A 23,395-nucleotide genomic window follows, 5' to 3' on the forward strand; every position below is an offset into this window, starting at 1 on the left:
ATACTGAATTTGTCAGTTTGGCTGCATTTTGAAAACAAAGCCACAGTGGCCCATACTAGAACATTTTCTGTGTGAAAGAAATAATGATGTGTTAGATTGATGTCCTGTGAAACCAGTAAGTTCCTTTTGATAGATATGCACGCATTTGGGAAGATCAACTATTATAAAAGTTGTTTGGTTTGATTTTTGCAGAAAAACCTGCAGAGTTAGAAGGTGAAATCTTTGAATCAGTCAAGCCAGGACTCTCCGCCTATGCTGATCAGCCTGGAAAGGTAAGACATTCTGATGGCTTTTTGTGACTATTTGGCTCTCTTCCTCCCCACTCATTCTAAATTCAGTTTATATAACATGAAGAAGAAAAAGAAAGCATAATGGGAAGGCGAGGAGGACGAAGAGGCAGGTGAGAAGTAGATGTTTTGCTGTACAGCACCATCAGTAGACATGGCACTTGACACAGTTTAAGAATGGGGAGGGGGAGCTGGACAGGAGCTTACAATCTAGGATTGCAGAAGAGGTAAGAGAGGGTGGGGCAAGAGGAGCTTGGGGGGTGGAAGGGACAAATGTGAGAAAATGCAGTTGCATGTACCTGCAACTTAGTTATAGGCGAGAACGAACTTACCAACATTTGTGTCTTGGATTTCTCTCCAACTTTAGGGAGCAGAAACAGTCAGACAATTATTGGACATGGCTAAAGAAGCTGTACCGCCCAGTCACTGGAATAAGACCCCAGTAGTCCTGAAAGCCACGGCTGGTCTGAGGTTGTTAGCAGAGCATAAAGCCCAAGCTTTACTCTCTGAGGTAACTTTAGGTTTTGCAAGGGGGTTGGCTCATTGTGTAAAAGTTGGGGGCATATGTAACAAGCTCTTTTCAGTGCTTGCCTATGTGCAGTTTTGCCTTGATTTTTAAAAAAATACTATACAAGTCTTGTGAGAGGCACTTTAGATCCTACATCTGCTGTCACTATGTTTCAATAAATTCCTGTTTTATACCTGAATGCTGAGTGAAAGCGTTTGACTTGTGCTCACCTTGATTTACGTCCCACTGTTTTTTGTACGGGAGGAAAGTTATGACATCCACTCATCCATGCATAACCTAGTTTTTTCATTTCCACAGGTCAGGGTGGTCTTTGAGGAGTCACCATTTCTAGTTCCTGATAACAGTGTTAGCATCATGGATGGATCTTATGAAGGTGGGTTCCGGGAGGCAGTAAATGGGAAGGAATGGAGGTGAGTTCAGGGAGAAAGAAAAGGGAGGGGACCAAGTGAGGGAGAATAACCACGTAAGCAAGAGTGAAGGAGAAGCATCTCCCCTGTGCCGAATGAAAGGTAAAATATTGCTAGTATCTCGGTGGCTAAACCACAATATCCTTCTTAGTCCCAAAGAGACGCTTTAAGTTTCTAGAGGAGAATTAGGTTCCGTACACAGGAAAGCAAAGAGTCTCTTTGGTTTTAATGGCAACATTTCATAATGCAAATACTGTTAGATGAAAAGCAGTCACATAGTTTGCAATTAGAAGAAACTCAAGCAAAGGACAAATTCAAGTAGCCAAACTGGCATAGTGAGTAAATAGTTTTAAGTATATCTAGCCCAGGGGGGTTGGGAGATGTGCAGGGTTGGAGACAAAAGTATGCTGCCCGACAGGTGAGACTTTTACCTTTGTACAGTCAGCTACATTGTCAGAGGTCTTTATGCGCACCCCTGCCCCAGTCTCACCAACAGGCATTGTCAAAGGTCAGGGACATAGTCTTTCAGCGAAGGAAAAGCCGTGGAAGAGGACCTGGAACAGGGCTGGAGAAAGGTGTGGCCTATGGATGGGGTATGACCTGGTAGGGTTCTGTGGACCAGATGGGAAGGCCTGGAGGGCTGCACTGGCCCCTGAGCCTGAGATTTCCTACCCCTAATCTGACTAACAATGACAGCTGGAGTAGAGGTTTTTTGTTTCCTCACAAGCATGGTTTATTGGTCAGCCTTTGTTGTTGTTGTTTACTCGTTTAGTCGTGTCCGACTCTTCGTGACCCCATGGACCAGAGCACGCCAGGCACTCCTGTCTTCCACTGCCTCCCGCAGTTTGGTCAGACTCATGTTTGTAGCTTCGAGAACACTGTCCAACCTCTGTCGTCCCCTTCTCCTTGTGCCCTCAATCTTTCCCAACATCAGGGTCTTTTCCAGGGAGTCTTCTCTTCTCTTCTCATGAGGTGGCCAAAGTATTGGAGCCTCAGCTTCTCGATCTGTCCTTCCAGTGAGCACTCAGGGCTGATTTCCTTAAGAATGGATGCATTTGATCTTCTTGCAGTCCATGGGACTCTCAAGAGTCTCCTCCAGCACCATAATTCAAAAGCATCAATTCTTCGGCGATCAGCCTTCTTTATGGTCCAGCTCTCACTTCCGTACATCACTACTGGGAAAACCATGGCTTTAACTATACGGACCTTATCGGTCAGCCTACATTTACCAAATGATCTTCAACTCACTTTCCATACCTTTGTGATGAACATTGTATTATTGTTTGTTACTTATTGGGAAGTACAGGCAAAACAGCACAATCCTTGCCTGCACATTTGCTAGCCAAAATATTTTCTGAGATGGGAAACAGTGAGCAGTGCAAAGCTATCCCACCATACTTATTGCGCGCTAAACTCAGCCTGGATCCCCCTCACATGTTCAACATGCCAAAGTGGTCAAGTGAATTGTCCCTAAGCTGACAAGCCTGTTAAGCATGTCCACTAAGAGTAAAGATAATACATTTTTTGTGGGTTAGAAATGAAGTCAAATGTATTTCAAGAGCGGAATTGTGGAAGGTCTCAAATGGAAAACAGTGAAGGCTGATGGGGGTGGAGACTAGAACATATTCAAAACCTAGGGAAGGATTGGAAGACATTATGCTTGAACAGTGATAGAGGTGGAAATCTAGCAGCAGTGGATATCTTTCTGGATTGCATTTGGGTCTCAAGATAGATTTCAGTTACTTTTCCTTCCTTTTTGCAGGTATACTAGCCTGGATCACTGTGAACTTTTTGACAGGTAATTACTGCTTTGTGATTTCAGTTTTGAGGCTTGGATAGAGTCTGTTCCGTAAAAACTGAGTAGGTAGTTTGATATTTATAGTGCAAATTTTCAGAAGACTCTGCTACTCAAATCCATTCAGGGCTGCAAATAATAGATAACATGGAAACTCTCTGGGCATGTGGGTAGTTTTTGAACTTCTTCAATGTTCCCTGCAGGGCAGTTGTATGGCCGGAATCAGCAGACGGTGGGGACCCTGGATCTGGGAGGAGCCTCAACCCAGATCACATTCCTGCCACAGCGGGAGGTGAGGAATCTCGAGGTTGCCAAAATGTTGGATAATTTGGTGCAGGTGTCCCATTTATTTCATCTAGATCTAGGCTGCTTTAATCTGGCAGGGGCAACCCAGTCAGATGGGCTGGGTACAAATAATAAATTATTGTTATTATTAAGTTATTATATTATTATATTCATTAGGCTGTTAGGCTTCTTTGTAAAAGTGTTTTAAATACCAGAAATAATGTGAAATGGTATGTATTTGATAATGTTGCTTTTCAAGCTGTGACTTCCAAAATGTTTTAGCTTATTCTTTAAAGTAGTGCCTGTATCTTAATATCATACGTATATTCTGACCAGGGAAGACGGGTGGCGCTGTGGTCTGAACCACTGAGCCTCTTGGGCTTGCCAATCGGAAAATTGGCAGTTTGAATCCTCACAACGGGGTGAGCTCCCATTGCTCTGTCCCAGCTTCTAACCTAGCAGTTCGAAAGCACACCAGTGCGAGTAGATAAATAGATACCGCTGCAGCAGAAAGGTAAGCGGTGTTTCCATGTGCTCTGGCACTCATCACAGTGTCCCAGTGCACTAGTAACAATTTAGTCATGCTGGCCACATGACCCGGAAAGCTGTCTGTGGACAAACGCCAACTCCCTCGGCCTGAAAGCGAGATGAGCGCCACAACCCCATAGTTGCCTTTGACTGGACTTAACCATCCAGGGGTCCTTTACCTTTTTTCCTTATTGTGAGCTTTCCAGCATCATCAATTTATGACTGTGACTACATTCATTACCAACCTTCATAGAAGATTTTCTTCCTTATACAATAGAGCAGACATTTTCTGAACATTAATAGCTTAAGATTATCAAAATTCTCTTGTCTCTTCAAGACTCATGTGAATGTTATATGCTGTACTAATGTTACACAAATGTATCTTGAAATTTAAAAGTCACTGAAGAATCCTTTTTCATTATCCTAATTTTAGGAAACCCTAGAGCAAACACCAATAGATTTCCTTACCTCATTCGAAATGTTCAACAGCACTTACAAGCTCTACACACACAGGTGAGTGAGGCAGTTCTATGCAAATGACTATTTTTAAGGACACTGTTAGGTATTTGTCAGATGTAATATTGCCTTAATAATTTGTATTGTTTATTCTGAAGTCAGCATCTCTTGCTAGTTATCACAACCCCACATGTGTGTCTTTATTCTCATTATAATAAACAGGTAGTTTGTGGATTACTGTACAGAAGCACATGCTAACATTTCATACATGTGCTTAGCAAGGAGGAGGCTGTTTTAGCAGAGTATTGATCTTATATCCTTGTTCATAAAATTGCCTAGTCTTGTAAGTGGGATAGGGTGAACTCCGACTTTAACCCAGTGCTGTTTGGCCTTCTTCATTTTACAGCTATTTGGGGTTTGGTCTGAAGGCTGCACGGCTTGCTACATTGGGAGCCCTGGAAATGGAAGGTACAGTCAGACAGAATAGCTTTGTGTTTGTGTGTGTGGATGGACTCGTGGGGGGGGGGGTCATCCAACTGAGTGGATTCATCCAGTCCCTAGAATTTGTCCTGTTCAGAATTCTAATGGGAAATGGTCCTAGACCAGCTTCTGACAGGCTCACTGTCTCTTTATCCCCTTCCTGGTGTGATTTTCCTTTTAATGAGATTCTGCTGTCACTGAGACAGGTAACATGGCACTCTGTAGGGTTATACAAGCCAGCTGAAAGATAAACTCAAAGAGGAGCCAAATTGTGGAAAGCATTTTTAGCTGCCCTTTGTGGTAGGTAACTGCTTATTAAAACCAAGCCTTTGGGTGGAGGTGAGTTTGGGTTATGATCTACATTCTAAACAGTAGATATACTACTTCAGCTCTTTTAAACAGTTCAGCAACCCAGCTTCCTGTTTTGCTCAAATGTGAAAAAATTCGGGTTCAGGGGATGCTCTTCCTACTTGAGAACCTTCTAAGTATCGTCTCCTCCTTTTGATTAGCCTTCCTCAAACTTGGCCCTCCAGATGTTTTGAGACTACAGTTCCCATCATCTCTGACCACTGGTCCTGCTACCTAAAGATCATGGGAGTTGTAGGCCAAAAACATCTGGAGGGCCAAGTTTGAGGAAGCCTGGCCTAGGAGTCCACTAACATATTAATATCAAGACCCTTTGAGTAGCACATACAGCTATTATCATTTTCACATCCCATTATCATGCCAACTCACCCAGAATACACTTAGGTTTCATGGCCTCCATCCAGGTGTTGTACATTGCTGCCCCATCTATACATTTTTAGTCCAGTTTGGCTGGGAGCAGAAGCATTCTTCAACCTGTATCTGTCTCTTCTGTTTTTCACCTACCTGTCTATACAGGACCCACACCTGCCTACATAGAGTTTAGTGCAGGGGTGGGGGATATGTGGCCCTCCAGCTGTTGTTGAATTCCAACACTTATCTGCTCCAACAACCCAGCATGACCAGTGGTCAGGATTGATGGGAACTATAATACACCAACATCTGGAAGACCAAAGATGAGCTACTCCTGGTCTAGTGGACTGAGCTTCCTATTTGAGGAAACAAGAAAAAACTTGATTTTCTTCTATAAATGGACTTTGGCATTTGAACTTTCCCCAACTTCCTTTTCCTGCAAGTACCAAGGGTACTGAAAAACATAAGCATTATTAATTTCACCCGATCTATATTCTCTTTAGCATCAGATGGACGGACGTTCCGAAGTTCATGTTTGCCAAAACAGCTGGAAGCAGAATGGCACTTTGGAGGAGTGAAATACCAGTATGGTGGCAACAAAGAAGGTAAGTTAGAAAGATAAAGTCTCCCAAGTCTGCTGCTGCTCTGACTTTTATCTATCTATCTATCTATCTATCTATTATCTATCATCTATCTATCTATCTATCTGTCTGTCTGTCTGTCTGTCTGTCTGTCTATCATCTATCTTCTGGTCCCAGTGAGCTTATTGCTGGGATAATGGCTTGAAATGGTTTAGAACCAGCCAGAAATAATAATGATCAGGAAACAGATCTTCAGCTGAAAAGCCATTGATTGTGCTCGTTGGAGTATATTGTCCCACTGAAGTAGCATGGCCGGTCTCTTGTATTCTTATTTCATCTGGGAATCCTTGATCTGAATCTCAGTGAAGCTGTCCATTGCCATAATTTATTTGCTTGATGTGAATTTATGTTGTATGCTCCCCACTTCTAAACGTTTTGCTACTTACACTTGGAGGGTTTTCTTTTTAAAGTAACTATTTTAAATAAAATTCATAGGGCACAGGTGGGGAACCTGTAGCCTGGAGGCTAGCGGTCCCAATTTAACCTATGAGGCATTTAACCCCAGGCCATACTCACTTACCCCACATGTGACTTCCTAGGACATCAGGTGTAGTACAGCTGTAGCTGCAAAGGAACAATGAGGAGTATTAAAGTGCACTAATTTGCCTGCAAGTGGGGCTTGCATTAATTATCTTTAAACTTGGTGCTGAATACCAGGTCTTCTGGGAATGGCTCCACTCAAGAGACTCCAGAACAGAAGTTTTGAATGAAGCCATCCCTGCCACAAGCAGAGCTTGGTTGTGGCAGAGAAAGCACTGCATGATATTTCTTTGCAGGCGCAGCTTGCAGCCGCATGGAAACATTTTCCCCTTGCTGTCACTCGCTTGGAGTGCGATAAACTTTCAAAACTGACCCGTAGAGGATAGGCCAGTTCTGGATTTGATTTATTGAAAACAGGAAGTTCTTAAATCGTGGATTAAAGGAAAACCTATTTTTATTAAAACTTAGTATTTAAGGACAGAGAAGAGAGAAAGCTGGGAGATGAGTCAGAGATTCATGAAGACACAGAGGCTTTAGTCAGGAAGAGGTGTCAAGATAAGACCTGAGCTATTTTGCACAGGCAATAGCAGCGGACTTTCCCCCCTAATATTTATTGAGTTTCCATTTTGGATTGCAGCAGGGACAGAACATAAATTTTAGGTTCAGGAAGGCAGCATTTCCTTTCTCTTCTGGCTACTGTGGCCCTGTTTGCACATTATGCTAAGCCAAACGGAGGCTTAACACAAAGGCCCGAGTGAGTGGGCTCCCAGAGATCACAGCCAGTTCACTCCTTTCCAGTCATTTTGCTTCCATGCCCTGCTAAAGTTAAACCAGTTTGGCTTAGGGTGTCATCTCAACCCAGGCTTGTGGTTTAGTGCTGTCCAGGCAAAGCACAAATTCCAACAAAGTTTTGTCCAGGAGAGCTGAATCACAATCTGTTTTGGACATGGTAAGCCATGGGTTAGCTCAGTGTGGAACAGATGCAAAACAATCAGGGAATGAGCAAAGCAGCTACCATCCCCTCTCCAAGCCAACACGTTTGTGCTAAGCCATGGTTTGGCTCGGTGTGGTGTGCAAACCAGGCAAATGAGTCACTTCTGCTCCATTAAAATCTCCATTATTTGGATCACAAGGCTCACAATAAGGTTACCTTGCAGAATTCCCTGGCATTTAATATTGGGTGTATGTTCACAGTTGTAAGAGTCCTTTTTGTGTAGAGGACCCCTTTCCCCATCACCTAGGGTTTGTTTTTTAAAAAAACAATATATAATCATAAAGCGTAAGGATAGAGATGGGAATGTGCCCAGGCTGTGCCAATACTGCAAAGCTGTCAAGAAAGACCATTTACAACTGTTGCACTTTCCTTAATTTCATTGTTAGCAATTCTGCACTTATCTGCAATGGGATTCATGACATGTTAAACTTACCTTTGTGTGTTTACCCTGCCAGGAGAAACGGGATTTGAACCTTGCTATTCTGAAGTGTTGAAGGTGGTAAAGGGAAAACTGCATCAACCAGATGAGATTCGGCACAGCTCCTTCTATGCCTTTTCCTATTATTACGATCGGGCTGTGGACACCGCCCTGATAGGTGAATAGCAAACATTTGAAATCTTGCTTGAGCTCTATGACCCTTGGGGAATGAATGCCCTTCTTTCAGTCAGTCACCTACACAATGGGACTCGATGAGCCGTTCCAGATGCTCCTCTATTCATGCAATGAATGCACATGGGTCGTTCATTTGTTGCAGGAATATCTTATTATCCCAGCATGGTAAGCACTGGAAGTATATATTGTACCTGGAGAAATATGATTCCCCCAGCCCAGATAGTGTATCCATTGTGAATGCTGGGTAGAATGTGGTTGCACCAGATGTCACTGGCACCTATTGAATATCACAAGCATGAGCAATGCAGCCAGCACCACTTTATGAACCTTTTAAAACGTGCCTTCCCCTTTTCAGTTGTATGAGGATGGATTAAAGTGTGGCTGCAGATGGTTGAGGATAGTGCAAATGTAGTGCTTAGAACAGAATTCCTTTAACCTCTGGAAGAGCCTTAACAATAAAGGAGTGTTTTTGCATGCTTCCTTCTGTATAAATGATTGGTGTTATTTCATTCACTCCTGTGGAGACTGAATGCAGCAGCACAGTTGGTTGGGCAGGTGCCACTTAGCATCTCTCCCAACAAAATGCGTGTTTGTATAAGCTTGTTGTTTTTCAGGCCTTGGTAGGGATGAAGGAGGAACTACGCCTCCTCGCTTGATGACAAAGGGGGCAGTAAGCAGGGGGGCAGTCTTGGTGGGCACCAGAAGTCCATAAGTTTGCTGCTTTGCCCATAACTGCTATACTGGTGCCCATGATCTGAGTTGAAGCTAGTGCTTAAATGTTTAACTTGTTTAAATTAAATAAACATTAAATGTTTAAATGACAACTTAAACGTTTGTCATTAATGTTTGCTGTATCTTGCTTTCCTAGTCAGTCCATCTGCCAAGGGTGTGTTCCATAGCCCAGTGACAGGACTCTGAGTCAACAGACTATTTGCATTAACTGCTTTACACACGGCTTCCTTCATAGACCAATTGACATGGAAAGGAAATCCATGAGAAGAAAATGTGAAAACCATTGCTTTAAAGACCATATCTGAATCTGCCAAACACTGCATTGTAACTCATTAAATTGTTTTTTTTTTATCAGCATCCCATGCCATCCTAAATTGATCAGGAAATCTGGCTATAACTTGTGTTGGGTAGACTACTACACTTGCCACAGAGATAAGTGCTTTATCAGTTTTTCACAGTATCTCATAGCCAGAGAATGACCCTTATCTTTTGACATTTCAGATTATGAGAAAGGCGGTGTTCTCAAAGTGGAAGACTTTAGAAGAAAAGCCAAAGAAGGTAAAATGTACTCTGAGAGTTGAATTAGGGTACTTCCAGTTAATGGAGCAGTAGTCATGTCACACTGAAATAGTGCCATGTGAGGGTGTATTTTAGTCACTCACTGACATTTGAAATATCAGACCATTGTTGTTTAGGGACAAGGTAAGGCTAATGGTTTGATCAGAATAAAGCAGGTTTTCAAGTAACTGCTTAAGAAATTAGGAATTCACTCTGCACTTTTGAATTCAGAGAACAACTATGGAATAGTCATGAAACAACCATGGCTATTAACCAGAAGGTTGGTGGTTTGAGCCCACCAAAGATGGCTGTGGGCAGGATTCCTGCATTGCATGACCCTCGGGATCCCTTCTCACTCTATAATTCTATGAGTCTATGATTTTATAAGGGCAAGTCAGCCAGTCTACAAGCATTTCAACTACTTGCATAGATTATGTATTCCAATAAAGTGTATTCACGTATATACCGTATATATTTAGGAACCATTTAAAGTGCACAGTCTTAATATGGCCAGCAAGTTCCTCTCTCTTCCAGGTAGAAAATATTCTACTTTGGAGTAGCTAAAAACATATACTAAACAATTAAGGGACTGAAAACAAGTAGAAGAGTGATGGCTCCCAACTTGGTTTATTACTGCACTTGCACCATTTGTCATGGTTCTTATTCTCGAATGCTGCTAAAGCAGCATTTGAAACTAATTCATGCACAAGTGTAGTACAGGTGGGGATGAACAAATGTGGAATGACCTATGGGATCATACATCTCCGAGTTGTGGTTTGCATTCAGCTAGAATTACATTTAATAGTTTTTGAGATAATATTGTTTATTTTGGAGTCACTTGCTCCAATACTGGTGAATATTCTTCTCAATTTTTTCTTTGAAGTGTGTGACAATCTGGACAGCTACAGCTCTGCCAGTCCTTTCCTTTGTATGGATCTCAGTTACATTACAGCTTTATTAAAAGAAGGATTTGGATTTGCAGACAGTACAGTTTTACAGGCAAGTAAAAATGGTTGAAATAAGCCTTGGTTGAAGATTTTATTTTATTGACTAGTTGTTGGTACTGGTACTTTGTTCCATATGCTTTGGTGAAAATCTACTTATTTTAGCATGGTAAAGAATAAAGGTAAAAGGTAAAGGGACCCCTGACCATTAGGTCCAGTCGTGACCGACTCTGGGGTTGCGGCACTCATCTCACTTTATTGGCCGAGAGAGCTGACGTACAGCTTCCAGGTCATGTGGCCAGCATGACTAAGCCGCTTCTGGCGAACCAGAGCAGCGCACGGAAATGCCATTTACCTTCCCGCCGGAGCGGTACCTATTTATTTACTTGCACTTTGATGTGCTTTCGAATTGCTAGGTTGGCAGGAGCTGGGACTGAGCAACGGGAGCTCACCCTGTCGCGGGGATTCGAACTGCCGACCTTCTAATCGGCAAGTCCTAGGCTCTGTGGTTTAACCCACAGCGCCTGCTAAAAGTCTTTGCAGCTCCTGTTTTTTTCTTCTAGTCAAATGCAGCCCAAACTTAACAGTATGGGATTTTAACGAAGACTTTTATTATTTAAACTCATAACAGTAGGAAGTCACTGTTCATTAATAAGTAGTTGCAGTAGTTAACTCCCAGTTTAAATTGTCTTGAATGCTGCTTAGTGTCCAGTAGTCAGATATCCTTGTTTGAGATCTGACTTGCAGTTATTTTTACTGCAACTGTACTTTCTAACATATCCATCTGGAGTTATACTGGAAAATATACTCAGCCTATACACTAAAAATGTACTCTGCCTAAAATGTCTGTATTGCAACAAGGGTAATTGATCTCTTACTTTTCTTCTTTTACAGCTGGCAAAGAAAGTGAACAACATAGAGACAAGCTGGGCTCTAGGTGCTACCTTTCACCTCCTGCAATCTCTTGGACTCTCCCATTGAGAAAACATCATCTATAGAATATTATATTTTCTTGAAACAAGAAAAGGCAATTCTGATGAGCATACAGCCAAACACAGACCAAAGTAGAACTGGTTACCTTTAAGACTGAGTGGTTCCAAGCTGTAATAAGATGGGTCCTTCTAGGGTAGTAACATATGCTTCGTTGTACAATTGCTTAACTGATGCCAAAGGGCCTGAATTCTGGGTTTATCGCTTTGGAGCTGATCTTGTGCACAGGTGAAGCACATCTTTAGCCAAGGCATTTGTACACATTTGGTACAAATGCATCCCAATATTGATCTTCCTCCATAATAATATTATGCAGGCCTTCTTGTGCATGAAACTTAAGATTCAAATCTCAAATAGATGCTTACGTAATGAGTTGTTTTTGAACAAAGCTGGAGTGTGCCATTTACCAACGCTTTGACATTTAACAAGTTAAGATTTTTAAGATTAATCAACTCCTGAAGAGGGCTGCTGAAACTGGTGGAGTGTTAGTTGTGACAGTCAGTGGAAAAACTTGTTTGTCAACCCTCACATATAAGTAGCTGGCTAAACATAGCAGTAAAGACTTTAGGAACATCCCAAAAACTTCTCTCCTCTTTACATCTCTAAAGCTGAGAGCAAGCAAAGGCTTGTATATAAGCATTTTCTGGCTACTTTAGAGGACCACGAGGAGTGCTGGGGATGAACTGACATAATTTGCTTCTCAGTCTAGCCTTAAAGAAACTTTTAATGCAAGGCATCCTGGTGCCTCCTTCCAGTTGCAAATGAAGGCCTCCGAAATAAACTTCTTTGGAAAATGGTATGGTTAACTGGACCCCAGCATGGGACTATCACTGAAGCTGATGCACTACATGCTGTCACACCTTAAACATTGTGTTTGAGCAGGACATTTCAGACTGCATAAATATGAGACTTAACATGGTAGCCACTGCACAAAGTGTTTCATCTCTGTGTTGTCCAGATATACCAGTACAGTGTAAACGCTTGCTAAAGAAACCTTGACCAAATTAGGTTAAGACATGCCAACCCAAAATCTCATTTGACAACACTTTTGCCCCACTGCCCTCTTACTGGAGATGAAAAGGTATTCTGGCATTATCTGCAGAATACAAAGTTGGGACACTTACAGTGCATGTTTGCTCTGAAGTAATTCCTATTAGCTCATTGGGACTTACTCACAAGTAAGTGCATAGGATTAGCTTTTTGACTGTGTATCGTATTGCCCTGAATAAGCCTTTATTTCTACCTATTTCAGTATACATTAGAAAATTACGATGGAAGCCTTAGTTTGGCAGGAACTATTCTGCACTATCCTCTCTTTAAGTGTCCGAACTCATTAATTCTTCTTGACTTATCTCTATAACCCTAAATCAAAGCCCAGCTTCTCTGCACTTTGCTTTCTTGTCCCATGAGGCAAGTAGTAAAGAAGATGGCAAACTGGAAGCAAAATGTTTGGTACTGGACCAGAGCAACATAGTTTGTTAAAACTCATTATAAACTTTTCCTCTGAAACCTCATTTGTAAACTCAGGCACAAGATTCTTTTTTCTTTGCATTGCTCTTCCTCTACCAAAGTTAACCTATGTTTGAAAAATTCAGGGTCTTTATTTCTTCAGGTACTACGTGTTTTGATTGATGAGTAACTTCTGCTGCTAATTAAGAGACCATTTCTATAGTCAACCAAAACTGGGCACCAGTTGAGTTTGTCAGGTAGGGCACAAGACAGACAAGTAGTTTCTTCCTCTTATGATCCCAGTGGTGGTGGTACAGAATTCTATCTTGCTTCCACAAATGCCCATACCTTTCCTAGTGCAATGAGATTATTCACAGTATAATGATCTGTGCGGTGGCCTTGTTGAAAAGCACCTATGTAATTGGCGGAGGAGGAAAGAAGCACATATTTAACAGTGTAGTAAATTAAGAGTTTTTAAGAAGTCAGAAGTGAAAGCAGATTACGTTTTACATAATCTTGTAGGTTGAAAGGACACTTATTTTGGTTTAGCTTAAACCTATTTTAAAAAGTTAAGCTAAACTGTTAAGCAGACTGAGCCCCTCTTAAATAAATTTCCACAGATGTAGCATTGCAAGTACAGGTTGAGTGCTGATAAGCCTTAGAATATCTTTTCAGACAAGTTCTGAAAGTAGTTAATTGTCAGACGATAGTGTAAATATCCTTGCTTATTAGTTGTGTTCACATTACTTGGTGCTGTAATGCCATTAAACTGATAATGTCTGGCCTGGTTGTTTGGCACATGACTATGATAGGGCTGTTTGAATGTCTATTTTAGTAATTAAACAATATTTTTAACAAAATGTTCTCAGACTCCATCCTGTAACTTGAGTCTCAATCTTGCAGTCCTTGGAGGTAGAAGAGAATCATTGCAGTCTTGAAGAGGGAGCAACATTCTGCTCCTCTGTTTCGCAGCCAAGAAGGCTGAAAGAGATGCCGACTAAGCTTGCAGCTCACAATATTTTGTCCGTAGCAGTAAAAAAAATCCTGCATGTGATCTTCAAACTGGATACAAGTAAATTCATTCCAACAATACTGTTTTCAAGGCCAATATTTAGATCCAGTACTGTGTCAGATTAGAGATAGACCTTGACATTCTAGAAGAAAACAATCTGCTGGTTCTCTTGGAGGAAAGAAGAACTCCAGCCACAATCGGCAAATGTAAGGCAATACTGTGCTCCCCGTTTTGTTTTAATACCATTTCAAACACAGTCTTTGTAATTGGTGAGTATACAGCAACCATGCAGGAACTATCATCCTAGAGTCACAAGGATGTCACTTGCTAGCAAAAGCCATGATCTGCTCCTAAAGAAAGAAGAAAGAACATTATTTCTATTTCTGATGAAGCTCTACCACCCATTGCTGCTGGACAGGGCACAGAGGGGACCTAAAGCAAGATACTCTACTAAGATATAAGACAGCTCTACTCCAATGTCATGCACAAGCTAGCTTTTGTTTGCTTTCCACCTCTTAAGTATATAATAAACTAACAGTGCAATCCTATAAATATCTACTCAGCTCTGCAGATACCTTCCCAGCTGAAAATGAGAGGCTACACAAGAAGCCTTTAGGGTAATCTCATAAGCACCAAATGGCAATGCTTCTTACTTAACCAGTTCACACCTCTCTTCAGGATATGAAAGTTACAGAAAGGTAGCCGTGTTGGTCTGCCATAGTCAAAACAAAAAAATTGAAGAAGTGTGCATGCACACGAAAGCTCATACCAAGAACTAACTTAGTTGGTCTTTAAGGTGCTACTGGAAAGAAAAAATTTTTTTTGTTCAGGATATGAAAGACTGCCACAGATGCTGCATTGTGGGTCTGCGTGGATAGTGTCAGCTTGTGGCGTTTGTGTTGCTCCAGACATGCTAGTACTGTTCCCCAAGCACACTTAATGGGGGAACTAGCATGGTTGGACCAATTATGATACCTTTTCTAAGCTGTCCTAGTAGGAAATAAGATGATCCCATTTCCTGCATTTGCATGTTACCTTACCACCTGGCATAGGAAAGAATAAATTGGGCCAAACCTAATTACCGAAGTGCAAACTACAGGCTATTGGTTTGGTTTTAATTCAAATATCACTGTACCGTAAATGTTTCCCATAGGACAGTGCAATTTTGGACACATCCCATTGCAGTTAGAAATTACAGCGTGTTCATACATTCATCTCTACAAATACCTGGTGGGGCTAAAGGTGAGAGCTGGGGAATTGGATAGTTCCTATAAAGAAGGAAGCATTCCTCCCTCTTGAACCATAAGAAGAGCAAATTGTTTAATTCCAGAAATTCATCTGAATTGGTACCCACCTTGGGTCTACCAAATGGAGAAAGGCGAGATATAAATAATAATCAAATATATAGGCTCTAGATGTAGTGCCCTAGTCTAAATGCTGGTGACTGTGCAACCTTGCTATAGGAAGGAGACACATATTTAGGGAAGCTACACCCTAGCTGCAACACTCTTGTTTGGGATTAAGCAAATTTCTTAATAAGCAACTTAAAAAAAAACTTACTTTAATTGGAGGAACAGCATTAGTTGCTTGCAATCCCCATGTCCTTAGCAGTACAAAAGGAGCTATATTTGTAGAGTACAGCCTCTTTAATAAGTCTGTTGTAGCCAAGAGAGATAGGTTGTGCTTTTGCCGCTCTCTTTCATACTGTAGTAGATGCTTTAAAGAGCCTAGAACAGAAAGATTATTCCAGAGTAAATTAACTGGTGATTCAGCTGCACCACAGGTACCTATGGGCTAGATTCCATCTACAAAGTTATTCAATCAGGGCTGACTCATAGTATGTTAAGAAGTTCATCCTGGGCAAGGATTTTTTTTTGTCATATTCTGTCATATGTTGGACAGGCAGCAGCACAACAGTGGTACTATTGCATCCCAGATGGTGAATTATGTTGCCTCTATAGTCTGGAATTCCATGTAAATCACAGCAGGAAAACAGTAATATATTCATGACCCAAATAACACATAAGAGCGTGTTAACACCCTGGATTCCTACTAGCACATCTTGAATTAGCATTTTCCAAAACAACTTTTTGTAAATGAGAATAGGTGGCATGTTGTAGCTTTGTCCTTTCCTTATTAACTCCAATCTGGTGGCATCAGTTTCTTATTTTCAGAGAAATGCTTCTCCTAGTCTATAGGAGAACAAAATGTGGGGCACAAAATGTTCATGCCACAAATACGAAAAATGGGTAGTGTCATTCCTAAAGCTAATAGCCAGGACTTTAAACAGATCCTACATCAAGAAGTTGAATGGCAGAGACCATAGAAGTGACATTTTGTATTACAGGTAACTCGCAACTTATGCACATTTAACCTGTGTGCCTTCAGCTTTACCTGCATGGCAAAAAAATTTAAAGGGGGAGCGGGCATCCGGTAAAATAAACTTTGGCAATCTGCACCCAGTGTGTTTTGACTATCCCTGGAACGTAACCCCCGCTTAAGCTGAAAGTCGCCTGTGCTATCAATTCCTTCACAGTTTTAAATTCTTACCCAGGTCCTTCCCATTAAATGCTGCAGCACTGAGAAGTTGCCTCAAGCAGGCTATGTCACCAAAGCCCATATTTACACCCTGACCTGCAAGAGGATGTACTCTGTGAGCCGCATCCCTAAAAGGAAAGGATAATGTCAGCTTATGCCAGTTACAAAGTCTGGTACTCCACAAGAACCCTGCCAATTAGTATTGCCTGAGTTTCACTATATGGGACTCAAAAGCTCTTTTTTGTCCCTCACTAGAACCTTAAATGAACACCCCACTTGATACCTGCTGACTTCTCCCACAATTTGTATTCATCCCTGTTAACATTCTAGTGTCTAGGGACATGGGTTAAACTAGCTAGACTTGTGTTTTCTCCAGACACAATCCACCAATCCCTCCAAAATTAATGTTATACCCTCAAGATTCTCAACCTCTGGCACTAAAAACAGCATACTCCCATCAGTTAAGAACTCCTCTTCCCAGACCAAATCTACCCTTATCACAGCATTAAAGTTCCTCAATGTGCAATTACCCAATAAGGGCCACACGGTGTTGGACATATTCTGTTGCATGCCCCAGTCCAAGAGGGAACACAGCTCGGCTCTTTGGATCCACTTTTGCAACGCTTGGGGGCAGCTGACGGGCCGCAGTCCCCGATGGCATCAAGAGAGAGACAGCAGATCGGAACATGGATCCAGCAGTATCAATGAAGTCAGAATGATTTGCGTTGCTCCACTGAATAACGATAGATTTATTTATACAACACCCTAATATTACCAATAGATTACAAGAGTATGAGAGTCAGAACTAAAACTCTACTAAGTTTTAAGAAATCCTTATCTTAGAATAAAACAGCTTCTCTCCTAATCATCTGCCCGCAAAATATCTTGCATACAGGACTCACAAGAAACCTATGGTGGGGTCCACAACCACCAGGGCCTCGGTTTTTGCAAATCAACTCCACGTGTTTCGTGCACGAAATAAAAGCAAGACAACACAGAATTTGCATTTCAGATGGGAGGAGCATTCCACTATCTATCTAACCTTCAAAGAGGGAGATGGTGGCATGAGGAGGTATTCCAGCAAAGGACACCCTCGTGTAGGCCATAGCTTCTCATATTACCACTCTACTATGGTAGCTTCTATATTGCCAATGTAATACAGTACAAGATTACCAATGACCATGCACAATATTTCAAAGCTAAAGTATAAAATATGTAAACAATCACCACATATGGTGCAATATAAAGATTGACATCTGTATTACTGAAGACTGTGACAGAGTTTCAAAAACCAGTTCAGCACTTCACTTTCAATTTCAGTAGCCAAAAACATGAACTTCTGTATGGGATATAGCTAAAGGAGAATTAATTTAGTTACTATTTTCAGTGTCCCCTCACACTGTATAAATGACTACATTTGGCAGTGTGCCAAAAGATGTGAGCTGAACTGTTACACAAAATAAATATTGTTTTCACAAGGTCTGGTTCTTAAGGGGAAAAAACCAACTACTTGCTCACAGAGAGAGAGAGAAAGAAAGATCTGTTCCATCTCCAACTGATGCTAGAAATATATTCCCTCTACACAGGAATTACCATAAACACACAACTTATTAGAAATAAAGGGTGACATTCAAATACTCAGAACACACCCACTAAAATTAATGAACATAACTAAATTAAGTCGATTTACATTGGTCTACTCTAAGCAAAACTTAATTGAATACCACCCAAACTTTTTTTTTAATACCATCCTAACTTCTTGATTCTCATGCCTCTTGCTAGGAGAACATAAATAAAAAGAGGAAGGTACTCACAAAAGCAGAATTGATAGAATCCACAAAACTTTCCTCATCCATTCTCTGAAGTTGGGATGCATGCTCATGTGACGTGGACCAAACCAAAGAGCTGACAGTGTCAGAGAGCTGACCCAGCATCAGGAATTAAAAACACAAAATATCCAACCATTACGTCTCTAAATAATAACTTCCCCCACCCTAAACAAGTGCAAGGAGTTCATAACTTTAAGAGGAGGATTAATGAAGATAAAACAACATACAGTAACTGATTTTTTCAATATCAAACTAGCGCTTAAACAAAGAAAGGCAAAAGACAAATATAAAAAACGGGCAAGTCAAGTGTTACTAAGTTATTTACCGGGAGGAGAGCAATTGGTCCTGATGGAAGGAATCTCTGCCATGCTACGTTGTTATCTGTTGCCTGCGGCACATGAAAACCAGAAGACAGATTCATATTATCAAGTTTCCATCACCTGTTTTGACTGTTCAGAAGATACAGCCCAAATGACCAATTTTCTAGGATCTGACCTCAGATAAGTGAAGGGTAGCAACTACAGCTGACTGTCCATATTGATACTGAATATTTTGAATACCAGCTGCCTTCCGGACTATAGAGTTCTGCCCATCTGCACCAATCTGTGGACAAGAGAGATTAAAAGAACCCATTAACAGTTTTAATAAAAATTAATTCCTTCAAGTCTCATTATGAATAATCAGCCAGTAACTAGTTATAGAAACCCAAATATTCCCTCTGCATTTCAATATATAGCTTATTTATGTATAAAAATGGCTTTTCCCTATACCCAGAATGCCATCATGTTTAATTACTTCCTAGTAAGACTGTTTAGAACCACAATGTTAATCCAAGTATAACCACACTGAACATGTTTTACTACTAACCATTATAACCCTTCGTGCTGATTAAGTAGCACCACACGAGATTACAACCAAATCCAACAGAAGAACCTAGGAAGAGATAGTGCCTGACCAAACAGAAGATGAAGGCTTACTTACCAACAGTTTGGTCTGTAGCCTGTGTCCATTTGCTAAATCAATTTGGATCCAAGGGCTTGAGTCAGAGGTTTCATAAGGAAGCGGCAAGGAGTAGCCAACTGCTCGGCTCCTGTAAAGAACTTCAACGCGGTCTGATGGGGGCACAATATATTGATGTCACCAAATGAGTGAAGCAAAGAAGCAAAAAAATCCTAAACTACTCAGGCAGAACAGCTCACTAAGTTGCCGAATTCCTATCTTGAAGTACTTTTTTGGCTGTTGGTTAGGCACCTCCCAATTTCTAAGCCAGGGGCAGAGACACTGTACCATATTGAAAAGGACCCAATTTCAAGAAAGCATAATCATTATTTATTTAATTTCTATACTTCTAAAATTGATTGCTATAACCCCAAGTTATATGATGGACATAAATGTATCCCATTCTCACATGCCTCCACTCAACCCAAATCACAGAGAGTTTCATGTAAACCAAGATTGGAGAAAGTAGCTGCTACCTGAAACTGCATCCAGTTGTTTGGTTAGAGCAGACATGATAACATCATTCTCCACTATATAACCCATGTCTTCCAAGTTATCTTTATCAAAGATTATCATAGCCTCAGAACAAGCATCCCACACCTGTAGAGAAGAGGAACAGTATTAACAACAGCAAAGAGGATACAAGACCCAAGAACAGACATTTTCTCCTTTATTGTGATGTACAAAATGCAAGGTAACCTCTGATAAATGGAGAATCAAGACATACAATGACATTAGTATGAAAAAGAAAGGAAATACAAAAATGATAAACTTCTTCTCCAAGTGGTCCACTACTTATTATTTATATGCCATTCTTAAGAACTCAACTTCACTTATATTTTTATTTAACAATATTTTTATACCGCTTGTTAAACCTCTTAGAAGCATACAAGAAACATTAAAATTATCAACAAATACAGTTAAAAACCAGAACATTCAAAAATAATAAAAATTAAGAGGAAAAGAGATTAAAAGATGTCAACATCTACATGTCTGGATAGGCTCACGTAAACAAAAATGTTTTAAGCAGGCACCAAAAAACATTAAAGGCACCTGCCTGGTGTCAATAAGCAGAGAGTTCCAAAAGTAGATGCCCCAAAACATGAGTTCAGTTATATGTACACCTCCCACCTAATGGTTTCTGAGGACACTGAGCAAGTGGCAAGGCTATGGTACACTTCCTGGAGGCTAGTTAACCGTAATCAACTTAACATGTACATGGAAGCAGCAGCAGAGGGTGCATGACTGAGTTATCCTCTTTTCACACTTTTGAGGCCTGTGCAAAGGGGGAACCCACCAGGAAATACTAATGTTCCTGTTGAGAGCTTAGTTTACGCATCTCCCTGCAAAGAATATATATGAACCCTTTGCACAAGACCCCAGAAACAAAATAGAATGTCCTTGCTTGCAAGGACTTAAGAATTACATTACCACCCACAGACACAGTATATATATTGCAGTACCAGGCACCTGCATCCGCCGAAATGGCTTGATTCTCATACTGCAAATATGATCCCAAGCACCAAAACCTAGAAAAGAAAGAGAACGTTAAAGGATTGTTCTGACACTCTGCAAACTTTTAATGGGGAACCCTCAGGACCAATTCAAATTCCCTCACTATTTCCATCTGGTTTCTTTCTACTCTCCCTTATTTGCTTGTGGTTTGACTGTGGCCCAACTGTCTAGTTGGGATGTGGAGGGTTGTAAGAAACAAAAGCAGTGAAGTCCCCAAGGATGGTGAAAGCAAGGACACTGTTCAGGGCAAACCTTGGAGTAGCAATGAGTAACCTGCATTCCTCCAAATGCTTAGTTGTCTGTATAAACTATTTTAGGGAGATAAATAAGAAAAAGCACCTGTCGTTTCACAGATGAGCAGATTTGCAGTTATGAAGAGGAAAGTTCTAAGATGTTTGTCAGAAGCTGACTAAAGGAATGGTGCACCATTTAATTATACTCGACAATTTCTAAGAAAATACCCCCAATGCCAAGCAATTATGAACAGAAACAGTGACGTAATCTGGACATGTCCCAATAAGCAACTAACTAGGAAATCATAACACAAAGAAAATCCTGCTGAATCAGACCAAATGCTCATTTTGTCCAGAATTTTGTTAATAAAGTGGCCACAAGGACATGTGCATAATAGTACCCTCTTGTTTATGTTTTTTCAGCAACTGGTATTCAGACTCGTATAGCCTGATATTGATGGGAATACATGACTAAGATAAAGGTAAAGGATCCCTGGACAGTTAGGTCCAGTCAAACAGATCTTGATAGCCTTAACTTCCATGAATTTGTCTAATTCCCTTTTAGAGTTGCCCAGCTTTTAAGCTGCCCTTTTAAAGCAGCTATCACTACATATTGTAGTAAGAAACTCCAGAATTTCACATCAACAGACTATTTTATTAGATGCTAGCTACAACACTAGAGGATTACTGAGGCCAGAAATATGACAGGCTGGTAACTATTTTTGACCTCCAAACAAAGAGCTCACGTGTGAACCTGAAAATTAATTTCAACAAGTGACCATTATAGGTGCATTCTACTCTAGGTGACTCAAGCCAGTTCTACAATGTATGGGTTTATTCTCACCATCTATCCCAAGCCAGTATCCTATGCGGCACACAAGCTTTTATAGACTCACACCTGTAATTTCATATTCCAACATCAAAACGCCATGCATGCATAGCTGGCAACCAGATAACGGGCAAATGCTATACTTACTACTGAGAAGTGTGGCTGAACCAGGGGTGATAGCACTGACTCTATTACTGTAAGTCTTGGGCAACTGGTTAGACACTTTCTTTGGACGGGCTTCAAGTAGCAGAATTTTCTTATCAGACAGATGAACATCATGCCCTTATTAAAAGAAAAAGCCAGATGTTTAATAACATTTTAACCAAGATTAATAAATAATTTAACGTTCTGCAACAGGAGTTTACAAGAGATCTATTTTACATCTTCCCCTGAACATGCAGAATTGTTTAGCACTCTTTAACTCCAAAAAGTGAAAGCTAACAGTTCTAGCTTTTCTCTTTAGAGCCTAAATAAACTGTGGACTACAGTCCATTTCATCCAATACATGATGTGTTATCCCGAGTTTCTGATATCTAAACACATGGTTGCAGCAGAGGGGGGAGGGGGTTGTAAGCAGTGAAGTCAAAATAAAATTAAATGTAGAAATATGTCAGTGTACATGTGAATAAATATTCACAAAAACAACTCAGGGCAGCACTTGAAATGGACTCTGATGAAATGGACACTAGTTCTTTCAATCAAAGTGTTAGTTTTCAGAGTGCCACAAAACTCCTTGTTGTTTTTACTGAATAAGCTAACACTGTTAACAACAAACTCCACCTGATCAGAAGAATACAAGTTAATGCATTCTTCAATATTTGGACGCAGCCAGAATATTCCATGCACCAATAACCTTGGAATATTGTTACAGTTAAAGCCCTTTAGAGAGCTGTTCCTCCAGTCTATTCAGGTGCTGCCACTGGCATGCACTGAATGTTGGCGAAATACATGATTGGTATGAAACTCCTCAACACGACCGACATGAGATTTCAGTCCATATCGCGAAGATTCGCCGCTTAAATGCTGTATTTGAAGAAAACAATAACAATGTATATACATCAGCACAGCTGTAAACACTGTAGCCCACAACGCGTTTATTGCCTAAATTACGTCGGGAGGGCCAATGGTTCCCTATATACCACCAACGAGCCCGAGGAGAGGAACTTGCAGGGATTAAAATTACGAATATGACCTGTGCAAGGAGGGTCTCTCTAGCCTAGTGATCTGCCTCCTACCCAGTGCAGCAGCCATGGCGGTCCCGACCATGCCGCCACCCGATACCACCACGTCGTATACCGCCGTCGAGCCACTGGGTCTCACGTGGGAACGGGCAAGGCCGCTCCGGAGACAGAGGCCCTTCCCGAAAAGGGGCGCAACGCCCCGGCACGGTGACAGACCCACCACGGCCGCCATTTTGTGGGGGGAAGTGACGCTCACGTCACTCTCGCGCACCTTGCATTAACCTCAGCAGCACCTTGGCAACCGAGAGCGGCCAACAGAACCGGACCAATGAGAGCCAAGAATTCTACCGGGTTGGGCGGGAGCTACGGAAAAC

At 41.2% G+C, this 23,395-nt stretch overlaps 2 protein-coding genes across 3 annotated transcripts in view; one reads left to right on the forward strand and one right to left on the reverse strand.

The window, feature by feature from the left end:
* ENTPD5 (ectonucleoside triphosphate diphosphohydrolase 5 (inactive)) overlaps positions 1-13,745 on the forward strand; it is a 20,544-nt gene extending 6,799 nt beyond the window's left edge. For both annotated transcript variants that reach the window (XM_053379692.1, XM_053379684.1), the window contains exons 3-14: positions 193-272; positions 655-798; positions 1,114-1,189; positions 2,986-3,021; positions 3,222-3,310; positions 4,265-4,344; positions 4,694-4,755; positions 5,988-6,089; positions 8,055-8,195; positions 9,446-9,502; positions 10,386-10,501; positions 11,341-13,745. In XM_053379692.1, the coding sequence (XP_053235667.1) occupies positions 193-272; positions 655-798; positions 1,114-1,189; positions 2,986-3,021; positions 3,222-3,310; positions 4,265-4,344; positions 4,694-4,755; positions 5,988-6,089; positions 8,055-8,195; positions 9,446-9,502; positions 10,386-10,501; positions 11,341-11,427 (1,070 nt within the window). In that variant the 3' untranslated portion in view covers positions 11,428-13,745. The remainder of the gene's footprint in view (positions 1-192; positions 273-654; positions 799-1,113; positions 1,190-2,985; positions 3,022-3,221; positions 3,311-4,264; positions 4,345-4,693; positions 4,756-5,987; positions 6,090-8,054; positions 8,196-9,445; positions 9,503-10,385; positions 10,502-11,340) is intronic.
* Positions 13,346-23,288, reverse strand: COQ6 (coenzyme Q6, monooxygenase). Its single transcript, XM_053379637.1, has 12 exons — positions 23,076-23,288; positions 21,988-22,122; positions 20,734-20,792; positions 19,740-19,863; positions 19,246-19,376; positions 18,760-18,867; positions 18,590-18,652; positions 18,250-18,357; positions 16,966-17,168; positions 16,448-16,563; positions 15,458-15,624; positions 13,346-14,247 (listed from the first exon to the last, which is right to left on the reverse strand). Exons 1-12 carry the CDS (start codon positions 23,251-23,253, stop codon positions 14,218-14,220), a joined length of 1,422 nt encoding a protein of 473 aa, XP_053235612.1. The 5' UTR covers positions 23,254-23,288; the 3' UTR covers positions 13,346-14,217.
* Between the last annotated feature and the right edge of the window lie 107 nt (positions 23,289-23,395).

The sequence above is a fragment of the Podarcis raffonei genome, chromosome 1 (assembly GCF_027172205.1).
Source record: "Podarcis raffonei isolate rPodRaf1 chromosome 1, rPodRaf1.pri, whole genome shotgun sequence".
Taxonomy (NCBI): Eukaryota; Metazoa; Chordata; class Lepidosauria; order Squamata; family Lacertidae; genus Podarcis; species Podarcis raffonei.